Source organism: Ctenopharyngodon idella, chromosome 10 (assembly GCF_019924925.1).
Source record: "Ctenopharyngodon idella isolate HZGC_01 chromosome 10, HZGC01, whole genome shotgun sequence".
In the NCBI taxonomy this organism is placed as follows: Eukaryota; Metazoa; Chordata; class Actinopteri; order Cypriniformes; family Xenocyprididae; genus Ctenopharyngodon; species Ctenopharyngodon idella.
In genome coordinates, this window is record NC_067229.1 from 11,403,767 (window position 1) to 11,420,585 (window position 16,819).

The 16,819-nt window shown below is 36.6% G+C and overlaps 2 protein-coding genes across 2 annotated transcripts; one reads left to right on the forward strand and one right to left on the reverse strand.

Moving 5' to 3' along the window:
* Positions 1-8,569: 8,569 nt before the first annotated feature.
* Positions 8,570-12,602, reverse strand: hsd11b1la (hydroxysteroid (11-beta) dehydrogenase 1-like a). The gene is made up of 6 exons (XM_051910598.1): positions 12,062-12,602; positions 10,541-10,671; positions 10,252-10,455; positions 9,692-9,785; positions 9,443-9,608; positions 8,570-9,212 (listed from the first exon to the last, which is right to left on the reverse strand). The coding sequence occupies exons 1-6, from the start codon at positions 12,147-12,149 to the stop codon at positions 9,029-9,031; spliced, it is 867 nt and encodes a 288-aa protein (XP_051766558.1). The 5' UTR covers positions 12,150-12,602; the 3' UTR covers positions 8,570-9,028.
* Positions 12,603-12,833: 231 nt separating this feature from the next.
* On the forward strand, positions 12,834-16,551 carry micos13 (mitochondrial contact site and cristae organizing system subunit 13). Its single transcript, XM_051910602.1, has 4 exons — positions 12,834-13,023; positions 13,432-13,588; positions 15,690-15,741; positions 15,966-16,551. Exons 1-4 carry the CDS (start codon positions 12,995-12,997, stop codon positions 16,061-16,063), a joined length of 336 nt encoding a protein of 111 aa, XP_051766562.1. The 5' UTR covers positions 12,834-12,994; the 3' UTR covers positions 16,064-16,551.
* Positions 16,552-16,819: the final 268 nt, after the last annotated feature.

The window sequence follows — 16,819 nt, forward strand, 5'->3', positions numbered from 1 at the left end:
CTGCCCTGGATGCCAACAGCAGACAATTATAAACCTCGTGAGCGCTCACTGCACAGAGAGGGGGGACGGATAGAGTCGCGCACTGAACTCCTGACCCTCTTCACACACCAAGCGTCTGTTGTGGACTCCGGGAGGTGCAAGATGGGTCACAGCAAGCTGTGAAGGGGAGACTAGGGCTGGGGGAGCTTGGGGCATTGGAGGGAGGCATAGAGAGGGGTGGATGGAGGGGAACAGTAGCTACTGTGTAGAGAGATTACCCTGCTACTGTGCCGCCATCAAAGCCACAGCTGAGATGGAGGATATATAGATGCCATGTCTTCTGCAAACAAGTTGGTGATCAGATCATTTACATTATTACAAATTCCAATTTTCAACAATGGTTATTTGCAGTACTTTAGGTTCCTATTATCAATGACCATTCTTGCTGTATGCAAAAATAAAGGTTCCATATTGGCATTGATGGTTCCATAAAGAAACTTTGACATCCATGGAAACTTTCAAATCCACAAAAGCTTATATATATATATATATATATATATATATATATATATATATATATATATATATATATATATATTTTTTTTTTTTTTTTTAAACTTATTCAACTTTAACTTTTTAAAGATTTAATTTAACCTAAATATGATTTAAAAAATGCTGTTTACCCAAGTTATGCTAAGCTATATCAACCCTGTTACCGTCATATTTTCCCCTTTAAAAGTAATAAACTGTTCCATAACTCATTGTTGTGTTTACATCATCATACCTTTTTAGGGATAGTCTGCCATTCTGCCATTATTTACTCACCCTCATGTCGTTCCAAACCCGTATGACTTTCTTTCTTCTGTGGAACAGAAAAGAAGATATTTTGAAGAACATTAGTAACCACTGACTGCTATCATTGAGATATTTTTCAAAATAACTTAATATTTGGGGTTAAACTTTCCTTTTAAGGAGCGAACTCGTCATGGAAACGCTTATTTTTTTTTGTTATTCTCGTCAGTAGGGGGCGAACGTTAAAATGCCAATCTTGTCAGCGAATAAAAAGTGGATATTCGTGGAAATATCAGCATTAAAAGGTAAGTATGCTATTTTTTTATGACAGCGTCATGTTAAAACGTATAATGTTTCAGTCTTGTGGCTATAATTTTGAAATGCGTACTCCCACAAAAATCAGAGAATCTCTCTCAAATATTCATAAATCAGTTCCCAGCTGCTCACTGTGCGAGTCCAAAGCCAATGGCAGTGGATGCAGTGCAGTCTAAACAATTTCAGGGTCATCTTTAGGAAAACAACAGGTTGCCCAAGAAAGGTTCGAGTGCCTGTATGTGTGTGCGTGCGTGCGTGTGACACCGTGCGCCTTCATGCATAAATGTATGAATTCATGCGGTCAAAAGTCACGGAACAAGATGTGAATAAGATACCAAATTGGTAGATCCTGTGCAATTGCTTTTTACGCTGTCGTTTGCATACACTTTGAAATTCGTCTTCGAGGGGAATCGATCCCAGATGTTGAATATTTTCTTTAATCATTTCCATTGGTGGGCTCTCGCGCTGTGTGTGAGGTGACACGTCTTCACCCAACTGGTCTATAAGTCACATGTGAAGATTAAACAATGTATAATTATTCAATTTATAAAATATTACAATTTTAATATTAGAATAATTTGATGTATTATTATCTTAATGAAAAAAGTGAGTAAATGTTACTAATTGACCATATGCACGGTTACTTCCTGGTTTTCGTTAAGCCAGCTTGGGCATTTCCGGTGAACTTGTTAGTAAACCAGTTTTATTGATTGCAATAAAGACAAAGTTAATGGGAACGTTTGAATAAGAAACGCTGTGTCTTCAACAATTTTTCCTCTTCCCTGTCAGCCTGCAGTTGGCGGAGTGCTGCATTTCCGTGTTTACATCCAAATGCTGGCTCATTATTGGTGGGCTCCTGCGTCAGCATCACACACATGCCTCGTGCTGCTCATGTGAACAGGTGTCGGCCAATACTGAGCCGCTGTTCGGATGTAGAACCTGGAAGCGCTGCAACGAAAATAGCGTAGCAGAATGACAGGGGAGAGATGAATTTGTTGAATAAAGTTGTTATTTTTGTTTTGTTTTTGCGCACAAAAAATATTCTCACTTCATAACATTAAAGGATTAGTTCACTTTGAAATGAAAATTAGCCCAACCTTTACCCAACCGTTTGTGTAAAAAAATATTCATATTTAAACAAGTTATGAAGTCGAATATCGAGCCTCCGCCAGACCGCCTTCCGTATTCAACGTACGCAGAAAGTGTAAACCTCTTGCAGTTCACAAAGCTTACGCTACGTCATGCGCCTTCCCTATTAAACTTAAGGAAAAAATGTAATTGACGCGATGCCAGTTTACACTTTCTTCGTAACTTGTATACAGAAGGCGGTCTGGCGGAAGCTCGATATTTGACTTCATAACTATTTAAATATGGATATTTATTTTACACAAACGCATCGTTTCGCTTCAGAAGGCCTTTATTAACACTCCGGAGCCGTGTGGAGCACATATTTATGATGGATGGATGTGGATGGAAGCACTTTGTTCAGCTCATACTCATTGAACCCTATCACTGCCATTATAAAGTTCGGATGCGTCAGGATATTTATTAATATTTCTCCGATTGTCTTCATCAGAAACAAGAAAGTCATATTCACCTAGGATGGCTTGAGGGTGAGTAAAGGTTGGGCTAATTTTTGGGTGAACTATCCCTTTAAGCAGCACAACTGTTTTCAACATTGATAATAAGAAATGTTTCTTGAGCAGAAAATCAAAGGTAATGATGCTCAAAATTCAGATTTGCCATTACTGAAATAAAATACATTTTAAAATACATTAAAATAGTTATTCAAAATTGTAAATATATTTTACAATATCATTGTTGTCACTGTTTTGATCAAATAAATGCAGCCTTGGTGAGCATAAAATACATCTTTCAAAAAACATTAAAACATATCATACCAACCCCAAACTTAGTGTATATATGTATATATGACTTTTTTTTCCTGTATGCAAAGTATTTTTTTTCTTTGACCTGAACCTGTTCTTGACAGTCTTTGTGAGCTCCCTCTCCTCTCTCTTCTCTGCCTGACCTTCACATCACCCCTCTATACTGCCTCATGAGTCACTGCACCAAACAACACTTGTCGACCAAACTCTCTCTCTGTCTGTTGCTTTGTCTTTCTCTCTGCCTCTTTCTAACTTCTGCTCACCTTCCTGAAGAGGTCAGCTAGGCCCCAGACAGGCAGACACTGCGCTTCACACGACACACACTTGGGAAATTCCACCCCGGCACAAAAACAGATGCAAGAGGAGGGGAAAATGCACATTTTGTCTCTTTGAAGCCAGAACTGAACCCAGTTTTTCCATATACTAATAAGACTATTGCTACTAGTTTAAAATTGCATTTATGAGATAGTTTACATTTATTCATTGAGCAGATTCAGATGTTTAGTGTGTAATATTGCTGATTGAGCATGAAAAAAGGTCTGCAAAGATATAAAGTGTACACCAAAGGGACTTACTCACAATATCAGAAGGCACTGTTTCTGAACTCCCTGAAACGACGATTATAGTCTTGAGTTTTCTTCCAGGAACGAACATGTCACAATATTCCTCATTTAAATAATATGTGCCCGAATTGAGTGTGCTGAAACTCACGGTTATGGTAAGGGGCATGGCATTTCCAAAACACGCTCAAAGCAGTTGACCAATTCCAACGCACTGATCCAGAGGACCAATCAGAGCGCATTGTGCTTTTTGGAAGGAGGGGCTTCACAGAGACGGGAACTAAACAGAGCATTACTGACAGACTGGGAAAAGAGGTGCTGCAACAATGTCAAATATGTGAAAAATAATGTGTTTTTAGACAAATCAAGCATAGAAACCTGTAGTAGACACCCAAAAACAAAATCTTATGAAAAAGGGCATAATAGGGCCCCTTTATGATTTACCAGTATGCGAGTATCTCATTGAAAAGACCCACATTTGTTTTACAGCTTTGTGGTGCTCTACATTATATTCACCTTATAAAGTTTAAAGGGTTAGTTCACCCAAAAATGAAAATTCTGTCATGAATTACTCACCCTCATGCCGTTCCACACCTGTAAGACCTTCATTCATCTTCGGAACACAAATTAAGATATTTTTGATTAAATCCGATGGCTCAGTGAGGCCTCCATAGCCAGCAATGACATTTCCTCTCTCAAGATCCATAAATGTACTAAAAACATATTTAAATCAAGTTCATGTGAGTACAGTGGTTCAATATTAATATTATAAAGCAATGAGAATATTTTTGGTGCGCCAAAAAAAACAAAATAACGACTTATATAGTGATGGCCGATTTCAAAACACTGCTTCATTAAGCTTTGGAGCGTTATGAATCAGTGAAGGTCTTACGGGTGTGGAATGGCATGAGGGTGAGTAATAAATTATATTATTTTCATTTTTGGGTGAACTAACCCTTTAACCTAAAGTAGGCTAATTGTCCTCATTTTTTGACATGATCACCACAATTACAGACTCTGTAGTTCACTGTCATCAGCAAAATGTCATACATTTAGACTCGGACTTGACAAGGTTAATTTGGGGTCACATTTTCCTTTTATACTGTGATCTTCACTGATGATCAACTGATCCCACATTGACTGTGAAGGATGTCCTGACTGGAGACGTGGGCATGTTCAAGGGTTTAACCCCATTTGCCCTCTCTTTTATTTAGCCTGCTGATTTATGAGACCAGGCAAAGAGAAACAGCCATGTCACTGCCATACGTTCTATGAAACGACCCAAACCAGCATGGTGACGCCCACTAGAGCCTCCGGTATGCATGTGCTTTTGCTGAGCATGCATGTGTTTTATACATATTTGCCATCATTCCTGTATCGTTACTATGGTGCTCAACCAGTATTTATTATAAATCTTTTTTTTTTTTTTTTTTAATTCACATGCCCTCGTAATAGTTCATCAAAATAACTTCCAGAGACATCTCTTCTGTGATGATGTTTATTCATGCAAGGGCGGGACAACCTGTCACTCACATGAGATCGACCAATAGCAAACCACAACCATCCAATCAATTCCCCATGAACAAAATCAAGTCCTGCTTTACATTTTTTTTCTTGTTCGAGAAGCCATTTCACTCGGATATACGTCACAACAGGGAAGAAAAGACTATCGCAACTTCTGTTTCATGGCGACTTTAACAGTATGTTTTAATTAGAATTGTTTTATTATTGTCATGATGTGCATTTTTTGTCTCACTTTCTTTGACAGTTCCAACCCCTCAATAACAAACTTTTTCAGTAATTTTGTTGAGGAAATTAACACTGTTTAGTCAATTCACTCCTTAGTGATTGTTTTTTCTTCAAATCCAAAATGCATGCCAAACACCACTAACTAAAGGAAGCCTCATTGTCTGTCTGAAATTTTTTTTTCAATTGCTGTCCTTTAACCGATCATCCCACCGCAATGGCAACCCCTACCCTGCCCCGCACTGCTCCAAACGAAATTCTTTGGAAAGTCATCTTATATCACCCTTTGAACGTGCATTGAACTGTAAAACCACCCCATTGGAAACAAAATAAAGGGATTGAGGATGGGGGGAGATGGAGGGATGGGGGAGGGGCGAAGGAGGAGAATTATAATTCTTTGCAGGCCTTCGGTATTAACCCAAACACCATCGCTGTCAGCGGCTCCGGGAGGGAAGCGCAAGGGCCAAACATTCAGTGTTAATTGGCACTTTGTAAGCTCCGAGCCTTCCCTTTGTGAAAGGTGGAGGGAATAGAAGATGGGGGGAAAAGAGAGAGAGATAGAGAGAAAGCCAGTTCTTGTTCTTGCTGGGCCTTGTTGAGGGTATTTACGGTTCACTTCTTATCCTTTGTTAATTGGTCTTTCTCTCCTTTATAGAGAAAAAGAGACAGGGAGAGAAAGAAGAATTCATCTAACCCCCACCCTACCACCCATGAGCCCCCCAAAACAGAAGGGAAAGAGAAGGGCTAGGGTACAAAAAGATGCGTAATTGTGCATGGGACTTCATTAAGCTCAGATACAGGGCGAAAACATGTCATGTCGAAATAACACCAGCAAACACATTCAGACCCGCGACAGATTCCCCCTAATTATTTAATCAATACATCACCACAAATACAAGCCAAGCCAACAGACAACTGCACAAATGATTCCTGTAGCAAGCTGGGAAAAACAACAAATAAACCCAAACACCCTTTGTTGTTCGCCACATATACTGAAGTACAAACACCTCCCGGAAACTCGCCCCGGAACCAGTAAAATATGTTTTTAAATGTATAGTTCACCCAAAAGTAAATTCTGTCATTATTCACTCAGCACCATGTTGTTCCAAACTCATAAAGAACGGAGTAGCAATAGATAGACACTGTGTTGATAGATCCATTCAGACTGGTTTTGTTTCCTGGATCAACTGATTCACTGAAAAGATTCGACTCACAAGAACAATTCTTTCATGAATCAGGGATCACTACTTCTGTACATTATAGATAGTGTAGATAAATAGAATTAATCAGTCTAATTTGTGAAAACAACATTCAGAATGTTTTTGTGAACTAGATCAACTGATTCACTGAAAAGATTTCACTATTAAGAACCATTCTTTCATGAATCAGGTGTTCATTTATAAAGTATTTCTTTAATTTTCACAGATCAACTGACTCACTGAAAAGATTTGAGTTATATAAACAGTTCCTGTACATATTGGACATTTTGTCCAGATAGATAGATATATATCCATCCATCCATCCATCCATCTATGAGTTAAATTTGAGAATGAATCAGTCTGATTTCTGAACAAATCATTCAGACTGGTTTTGTAAACTGGATCAACTGATTCATTTTTTCATTTACTGTACTATTCCTTTAAATTTCATTGCTACTGGTGCAGAAATTAACAGACACATCACACACATTCACATACACCTCGTGTGTGTGTGTGTGTTTGGGTCTGGGTGAAGCGTCCTAATTAGAAGAAGGGAGGTAAAGGGCTGCGGCTTTGGCCTGCTTCACAGCTCTTGTGGCCTCTTCCTCCCCTCTGCTGAGTGTGTAAACAATAACAGTGGCCGCTCTGAAAGGACACAGGTGTCAACCATTGTGTGCTTTTTGAAAAGCTTGGAGAGAGGGAGGTTAGGAGGCTAGAGGGTGGGCTAACACACCCTTTTCATCAAACTGCAAACACCCCCTCCAGCATCTAGTCACCCTCTGCTTGACTAGTACTGTCTCACTCACAGTGAATAGAAAAAATGGATCCAGAACAACAGCAGTACTGTTTCTAGATTCAGATGTAATTTGGGGACATTGTTTTTTTTTTTAGAAAGTTAAAAGATTGGATTTTGGATGTTGAACTTTAAGATAGCCATTTAATGTGCAATACTGCTTTTCAGAAACATTAAAGTTTTTCTTTTGTTTTTTAAAAATTGTTTTAAAGATGTTTGGGTAATTTAGAGATATAATAGTACAGACTGACTAGAACAGTAATAACAGTGTGTTGACTTGAGAATAGACCAGTTTTTGTGAACTAATCATTCAAACCAGCTTTGTGAACTGAATCAACTGATTTATTGAAAAGATCCAAACAGTTCTTTTACGAATCACTCTACTTTTGTCCTGATAGATAGATAGATAGTTTTGCAGTTCATGTTCATGGTGATGCAGGAGAGGGTGGGGGATTTATTGCTCAGCATTAGGAGCTCTAATCTGTTGCAGGTGTTACTGGCTGCTATCCCAGGCAGCCGGGCCTGCTCCTTCCCCCTGGAGGCCCCATCATGAGTGTGTATGCGGGCATGTGTGGGTGTGTGTCTGAGAAAGAAGGGGAAAGTGTGAGTAAAAAGAGATAGCGTATGTGTAATGCGTAAGGCAGTGCAAATTAAGTAGGAGGTGGTTCTGGCTTTGATTTTTCCTCTTAAACCCAGTCAAGTACATGAGAATTGATACAGCCTGGCATCATTTCAGTTAATCTAGCTCTTCGGTGAATTCAGTATATTATGACCCAACCCTGGTAATTGCAGGGAATTAATGTGAGCATCTCTCTAATGAAGGACTTACTCAAAAGAGAAAAGTCTTAATCTTGATTCTTGGCGGTTTTACATTCAATCCACCTACTGGTCAAACGGTGAATGGGGCACACGTTCACTCACAAATGTTTTATGTCGCTATTATCAAGAGACTGCTGCCCTCTTCCGGACATATTGTGTTACAACATCTAATGTCGTAAAGAGCTATGCTTGGGGCAAAGAAAACAACCCTCATAAACCTCTGAGGACAGAGGTTTATTGTAACTTAATGTCATGGTTATACTTTCGAAACAGTGTAATAGCTGTATATTTAAAGACACAGACAACAGAGAGCAGTTTTCGCGTTCGTTTCTTGATTTGCATAATTCTTTTAGAGACGGGCCGAAAACAACGCAGATAGCGCGCGACGCAATTCTTTGTCTTTAACAACATCATACTCGTTGTCAAATGTTGTAAGCTCTAAATGTTTAATTTTATCAGCAATGAAACTCAAGCGGCAAGCATTTAGTAAAACGTCTTTATTGTCAAGTCTTATACCAGATATTCTCGTCAGCAACAGGTCAGGTAGATAGTAAGTCACTGATAAGAAAACATGAGGTAAGTTCAGAGTGCTTTACAGTCATAGAGATAAAATGTTAATGATTTCAGACTTTACAAACAATTACTTAGAGTTTCTTCCAAAAATGTGCATACAGTTGTGAACAGACATAGTAAAATTAACAAGGTTTAAACTTTTTTAATCCTCATAGCAGCAATAATTCATTGATAGTGTACTATAAATCACTTTAGTCTATCTTTAAAATTGTTTAAAATATAAAATGTTTGGTGTTCAACAACTGTGACCTCTCATCAGCCCACGAGCACCAGGTCTTGTTGTGTGAGAGAGCACATGCACTAACCGCTAATGCTCTGCTCTCAAATGAACTGTCAGCTTTCAGTAATTAGTTCCATATTAACTTATGGATTATATGTGTAGGAGTTTTGAATCGCCTGATCTCTAAAGTAGGGGAACCAATCCCTGAAGAGACAGGCGTAGAAGGTGTACCAGGGGTAATATGCCTCAGACTGTCGAGATGCTCCAGCTTCGATAATGTGCCGGGCAGCATCATGTGCAGGGTAGGCGGTCATATTGATGTAACCTCTGCATTAAACACAAAAGAGATAAGAAGAATGAGCCTTTTATCAGGAACTCGAGCGGTCATGTATGATATGGATTGTTACAAGAGTTACACAACCTATTTATGACTTTGTCTGCCAATTTGTTCTTTAAGTAGTAATGAGATAGCACCACTAGGTAAAAGCTATTTTAAACTTTTAAATAACTGAAATTTATTAGGATAAAGAACCAAAGATTTTGATGTTTGTTCTTACTTGATTTTCTCCATAGCGCTATCTGTGTCGATCAGTCCAAGTATGCAGATGGTTATGGATACATTGCTTTTTTGCATTGCTAGCTCATGCTGGAGGCCTCCAAAGAAACCGTTGAGTGCAAACTTAGTTGCGGCATACGGCAAAGCGAAGGGGCCGCATAGTTTTCCTGTGGAAAACAGAAGTTATTCCAGCATTTGTTTGTTTTTTGAAGCAGCTACAGCTGTGAGAAAAGTTTCATATTTTATTCACCTAGAAGGGAGGAAACAACAACTATCGATCCTTTACTCTTTTCAAGAGTCGGCAAAGCTTTCTGAGCCATCTGTAGGTAACTGAGAAAATTCACCTATAAGAGGGTGTATAATGAACGAAAGACAAATCAAGTCATATATTTCAGTTAGTTTTATCATATGGGTTCAAAAGTAACAGGTATAGTTCACCCAAATATTACCATGAAGACTTGACGTGTCATATTTGAGTATACAGTCAGAATAAGATTTGAGAGCTACAGCGATTTTTTTTTTAGTCTACTATTAATGTAAAGTTTCAGCAATTTTAAAACATAGTGGCATGTTAGTGACTTTTACAGTGTATCCTTTTTGGTCCCCATTCACTTTCATTGTATGAAAAAGAGCAGTCAGAACATTATACGAACTATCTTCTTTTGTGTTCCACGGAAGAAAGACAATTATACAGGTTTGAAACAACATGAGGGTGATTAAATAATAATAGAAATCTCATTTTTGGGTGAACTATCCTTTTAAGAAGTCCCAATTGTCAAAAAAACTTTTATTTTCATTGTGATTCAACACCTCTAGCAGCCATCGCGTGTGCTCCACGTCTCCTTTCCACATTCTGTATGGACTGGGCCCAATGTGGTTCAGAACCAGGAAATCCAGCCCCCCGAGCTGTTCGATGGCGTACTGTACCACGCGCTCTGCATCGGAGGGGCTCGCCATGTCTGCAGGCACGAAAAAGGCCCTTTGAGCCCCCATTTCCAGGCACTTGCGCACAACCTGCAGTCAGACAAATCATTTTGAAACAATCAGACCTCTTTGAATCAAATGCAAACGATAAACGAAAGAAAAAAACCCCATTGACCTGTTCTAGCACATTTCCTCTCCTCGCCGTGATAACAAGTTGAGCTCCTAAACGGGCATAGTGGTACGCCAACTGCTCGCCGATGCCAGTGCTGGCACCGGTCACCAGCACCCGGGCACCTTTCAAAGACTCTGAAAGGACACAAATCACAGTTCAATGTTGACTAAATAATAGTCATTACATAAAATGCCTCTTAATGCCATAATGGTGTAGATGATGTTCATGGTTGTAAAGGTCACATGACAAAGACAGCTTTCTATGCTTTCTAGGTTATCGCAATATCAGTTTGTTAAAAGAATTTATGTATGGTTTTTTCCCATTAATCACATCCATAGAAAGTTATATGAACCTTCTCCAATAGCCTCTCTGTACTCTGACAAACACTCTGCGGTAACAGTAATTATTTTTTTTTAGGGCAAAACAACGTCCTTGGTACAGCTGTTAACCTGGGGGCAGAGATGCTTAATTGTATAAATGTCAATGTTGGCTGCCAAACAAAAGCCTTAACTGATTCTTGGTGGGATATTTGGTAACGGAATTGGTTCAGTATTTATACATAAGCAAATATGTAGTGATTTGTGTGGCACTTTAGTCTGAATAGTCATGCAAGTTCATGCTGATGGCAATTAAATCTATCACATGAGTTGCCAATTGGAGAAAATCAATTTTCAATGACCCTAAAGGGAAATAAAGTGCAATAATCAACTCTATATTATAACTGTTATGAATGGGCCAGTTCAGTAGAGTTCATGTAGGTCTATCATGTTTCTTTTTTTTAACACACTTGCTCACGTACATATTAAAATGATGGTGAAAGGTAAATGTAGAATTTGCAGTTTAATTTAAAAACTATTCTAAGTAGTAAAATTACATTATGCACATACAATTGTTCACATAATTTCTGTTAATTTCTAATTCCTGTTATCTTGCCTTGCACAACACAGAGCTGATTTTAATATCTCAAAGTGACACAAAAAGATAACAATAAATGGCATGACTTTTCATATTTTAATTTTTTAGTTTTAATCTGACTGATGTACTTTCCAGTTAATTTTGTTTTGTGTGTTTTTGCTGACATCAAACAACACTTTACTACAGTATGTTGGATAAATATCACATTTCTGAATTATTTTGTAGATTAAAACTTTATATTTGGCAACTGGGTTTTGAGGAACATATTAAACGAATTTAAAGGGAAAATAATGGTTTATTTCATTATTATTATTTTTTTACCTATTACAAGAGAGAACAGACAGTCGCAACAGCAAGGTAAATAAAACAATAGGCCTAGTCTGCAAAAGTGCAAATAAGCTATACCTTAAAATACCCTAACTGTTTACTATTAGGCGCAGAAATATTGCCATAAAAAAGGGTAAGGGCAAAGAAAAATATCCTCTTAAATCCTGGACTGACTTGTCACGGGTCTTGCACATGACTTTAATCAGCTATTATAGGCTAGCCTATGAATATTACATTTTATTACAGCACATAGATAAACAAAAAGGCGGCCGTTCAACTCACCCTCATTAAACGACGTAGCACTCCATCGAACCGCAATGAAAGCGACACTTATGCTGCACAGTAACAGTAACTTGGCATAAAGCTTCATTTGAGTAAATCTGTGGAGGATGCGACAGCAAAGCTTACAGAAATGTGAACTTGAACGATCAACTGTCAAAAGTCAGTCTACATAACCAAAGAACCTGCAGAACCGGATCGTATAATTCCTACTTTTTGTGTGTCAGACAGGCGGAGTCAAAGCATAATCTTCAGAGCAATAAACGCACATTGTATGTGCTATAAAATAGTGTTATTGTGGTATTAAGAATTATTTTTATTTTGTATTGTCAGTATTATTTTAATTGTGTTGTTGTTTTTTGTGTTTATATATATTTTTTCTTTAAATGACCGTCTAGGAAATAAAACTCATGATTAAGAATTAATTTTCAGTAACTTCTGCAAAGCTATTGAGTTTCTAGACGTTGACGTTGAAAGAGATTCCGTTAACATAAAACCATATCACGTTAAATTAAATCAAATCTTTTTTAATGATTAATACGATTAATAATACTGAAACAGCGACTGACAGCAAGTGCACGAAGTTGTCTTGGCAGCACATTCAACAAATAAATAAAACCAAGTCGTCTATTAACACTAACAAAAGTGTTTTTTTGATTAACTTATTCATTTATTATTATATATTTTTATTAATGACAAAAACACAAATAACATATTTATATACATCCGACGTTTTTTTGTTTTTGTTTTTTGTCGAATGTGCGGATTGCGAGCGTCTTAAGGCATTCAAAACCAACTTTATTGCCTCTAGTTCATTCCGCTGGTGCAAATGCCCTTGTCAGTGGAATTCGCTGTCAAGATAGAGCAAAATATTTAGTGAAGTAGGGTTTTGTTTCACAGTTGTGTACTTTTTAGAATACGATTGCTTTTAAGACCATGGCTGCCAAGATTTTTCCTGTAGTCAAGTAAGTGTCATTGCGTTGTTGTATATGGAGCTAATTAGCAGTTAGCTTACAAGTGTCTGGTTGGGCTTAAGAGTTATGTTGTTGGCATATTTTGTGCATTATAATAATTTGTGTGTGTGTGTGTGTGTGTGTGTGTGTGTGTATATATATATATATATATATATATAATATGAGTAGCTGTCTTAATGTACATAGTAGGTTAAGGATAGCTAGCGTGCTAATTTTCATATTCTAACATAAATATGCATATTCTAATATAAATGTTCAGCATGAACTTTAACAACGTATATGTTAAATATTCATGTTTTGTTTTGGATGCGAGTTGAATCGAAATTATCGCGTAATAACAAACATCTCCTGAATGTGGCTTTTTGACATTGAATAACTGAATTGTTATGTATATCTTAGGTTTGCCACAAAAGTGACCATTGCAGGAGGAGCCCTATATGTTGCATATGATTCAGGACTTCTTGGAGGCAGCGAGCAAGGATCTGTTGCCTTGGGCCGAGCTAAAGCAGCCATCCCACCTGCTGTGGAGGAGTGGATGAAGTACTTTGGCTTTGAGGTACGAAAAGTACTGAAACTGAACGTATAATTGAAACTGAAAGTGAAGCCTGTGACATTCAGTGCAGTGTAAAGGTATATAAACAAAATAATGGCAGATGACACCAACAAATAGGGATGTAACAATATCAAAATCTGACGGTACGATACGATACGAAAGTCCACGATACGATATTTATTTCAATATTTAAAAAAAAAAAAGACAAATGAAGACTTGGAAAAAAGTGCCATAAGTGTTAAACAATGATTGGACATTACAATGATGTATAAATTAACCATGTCATATCCTGTCCTCTTTTCTTTATCCTCTAATCATGACTGTTGCTTAGAGATATGAGGTATAGTATGAGATGGGTCAAATGACCTTATAAAATTAAAATAATTGCACCAACTGGATTTTGACAAAGGTAACATTATTATTTTTTCTAACATTCTCAAAAGCTGTATTTGTTAACGTTAGTTAATGCTCTGTGAAGTTAAATGAACAAACTATGAACGGCTGTATTTTTATTAACTAAGTTTAACAAAGAGTAACAAATACAATAATAAATGTATTGCTCATGGTTTGATCATGTTAGTTACTACATTAACTAATGTTAACAAATGAACCTTATTGTAAAGTGTTACCACAAATTCAACACAAATGAGAAGATTGAACACACATGTAAGATCCAGACAGGTGAAACAGAATATTTTTATAAGTTGGATTCATAAAGACTTCCCTTGTTTCTGAAAGAATGATTCAGTGATAGACACATTTTTAACACTAATTGGTTGCCACCTAGTGGCGTAACAATGCAATCAGTACAGTCGTTATTTGAAGCACCCAGTTACTTGATTTAATCTATTTTGATTAGTGACGTAGACATCAGCGTTTATATCTGAATAATAAACTTTTGTATATACTAATGTGATAATTGGATTTGAAAAGATTGAAAAGATTTGTTGTGAAGCTGTTTATATCTAAACAAGAGAACTGCTCACTCTAGATCAGCAGCAGTGTGAATGCAGATTCGAATGTCAGGATTTTATTTTTGTCAAAGTTTTAATCTACACAGGCAAATCGTTGTCATTTAGGAATTAGATCATGTGGGTGAAGAAATAGAGGACGTGATCTTTTAAAGATTAATCGTGCAGCTTTGTGCATCTCTCCCTCTCTCTCTCTCTGCATTGATATCTGACGTATATGAGATGAGTAGCGTGAGGGTTTTTCAGTGAATTCATTGCTATAATATATTCATGAGGTGAGACATCTCTGTTAAAGGATACGCTTCTCGCACTTCGGCCACCCGTCACACCTGAACCATTTTCCAAACCAGGCTGAAAAAAACTACACTTTTTGCCCGGAAGACGTATTGCTTCGTACAGTCATGTGACCATGATAATATCGAGACAATTTTGCTATCGCAATACCACGAAATTGATAATATTGTTACATCCTTACCAACTATATCTCACCTCACATTTATTTACAAAGATGTGATAGCAGTAAAGAGAATACACTAGATCAAAAGTTTAAGATTGGTAAGATGGTTAAAAAAAAAAAAGAAAGAATACTTCTCTTCAGCAAGACAAAGTCAAAGATGACAGTAAAGGCTTTTATAATGTTACAAAGGATTTCTATTTCAAATAAGTGCTGTTTCTTTGAACTTTCTATTAATTGAAGAATCCTGTAAGTATCATGGTTTCCACAAAAATATTAACTAGAACATTTTTTTTTTTTAACATTGATAATAATAATAAATGTTTCTTGAGCAGCAAATCAGCATATTAAAATGATTTCTGAAGGATCACGTGACACTGAAGACTGGATTAATGATGCTGAAAATTCAGTTTTGTCATTACAGGAATAAATTGTTTTAAAATGCATTCAAATAGAAAATATTTCACAATTTTACTGTTTGTACTGGTAATTGAGGGACGCATTTCAAAAACGTAAAAAAAACAAAACAAAACTCTAGACTTTTGAACGGTAGTGAATATGTAGTTTTGTAACGGGAGTATAATGCTAACCAGAAAACTTCTTACGGTGGCATTTGTGCAGTAGTATTCTGTGTTATTTCAAGTCACTTTGTTATAATACTTTTATTGCAATATTTTAGCTTCCTGCCACGCCCAAAATTGAGTTCTCCCCACTGGATGCATGGAACTCAGGTAAATGATGATTTATTTGGTGGAAATTTTTATTTATATATATATATATATATATATATATATATATATATATACACACCATATATATATATATATATATATATATATATATATATATATATATATATATATATATATACACCATATATATATATATATATATATATATGACCACATATAAGAATATACTGTAGTCTTGTAATATCTTTGTTTTTTTCACTCAGGGGTCAAGAAGTCTATCCATGCCCTATCAGTTGCTCCTTCCACAGTTAGTGACTATACCAAACAAGGCCTGCAATATGTTAAAGACCATTCAAAATGAGCATTTAGAACTTCAAAAGTAGCATATTGAAAAATTTCAGCGGCTGAGAAGACTTAAACACGTCAAGAAGTGTTTCACCCTCATATACGTCGAACTGAATTCCGTTAAGTTTTGAGGAACAACAATTAGAGTTTGTAAAATTCAAATATGAATATTATAATGGTATAAACCACAATTTACACTTTTTTTTTTGTGCATGTGCTTTTTGGTTACAGAAATAACAGAAACGTATTAATCTTGGAGTTGTAAAGCTTCAAGATGAATCCTAATTTGAAGATAAAAATATAAGCGTGTTCTATATGTATATTGTTATTCAGCTTTTATTTATTTGAGAAATCTCTTCCTGGAAATGTTCTGTTCTGGCATTCTGGAATCTGAAATTCACCTTTTATATAGACACAAATGGACTGCAACTGAGTTTTGTATAGTTTATAATCCCATGTTGCTCTGACTCATGTAAAATAAATCATGTCAAATATTTTGATGGATGTAGTTCTTCTGTGTGAATATGTTTGCTAAACAGGTCATTTTTTTAAACACTGTTTACAAGACTATGGAAGTTAATCTTTGAAACGATCTGGTAACCACATAAAAGTATTTCTTTGTAACACTTTTCAGCTTTACCACAGAGTGATGCTGCATTTGTGTCAAGATGGACCCCAGCTCCTTTTTTGTAGGCCTTGACTCATTTTGAAAGTTATTCTGTGGCTGCAAAAGTTGTATTACCAGAACATGTTAGATTAATAGAACGTGGAA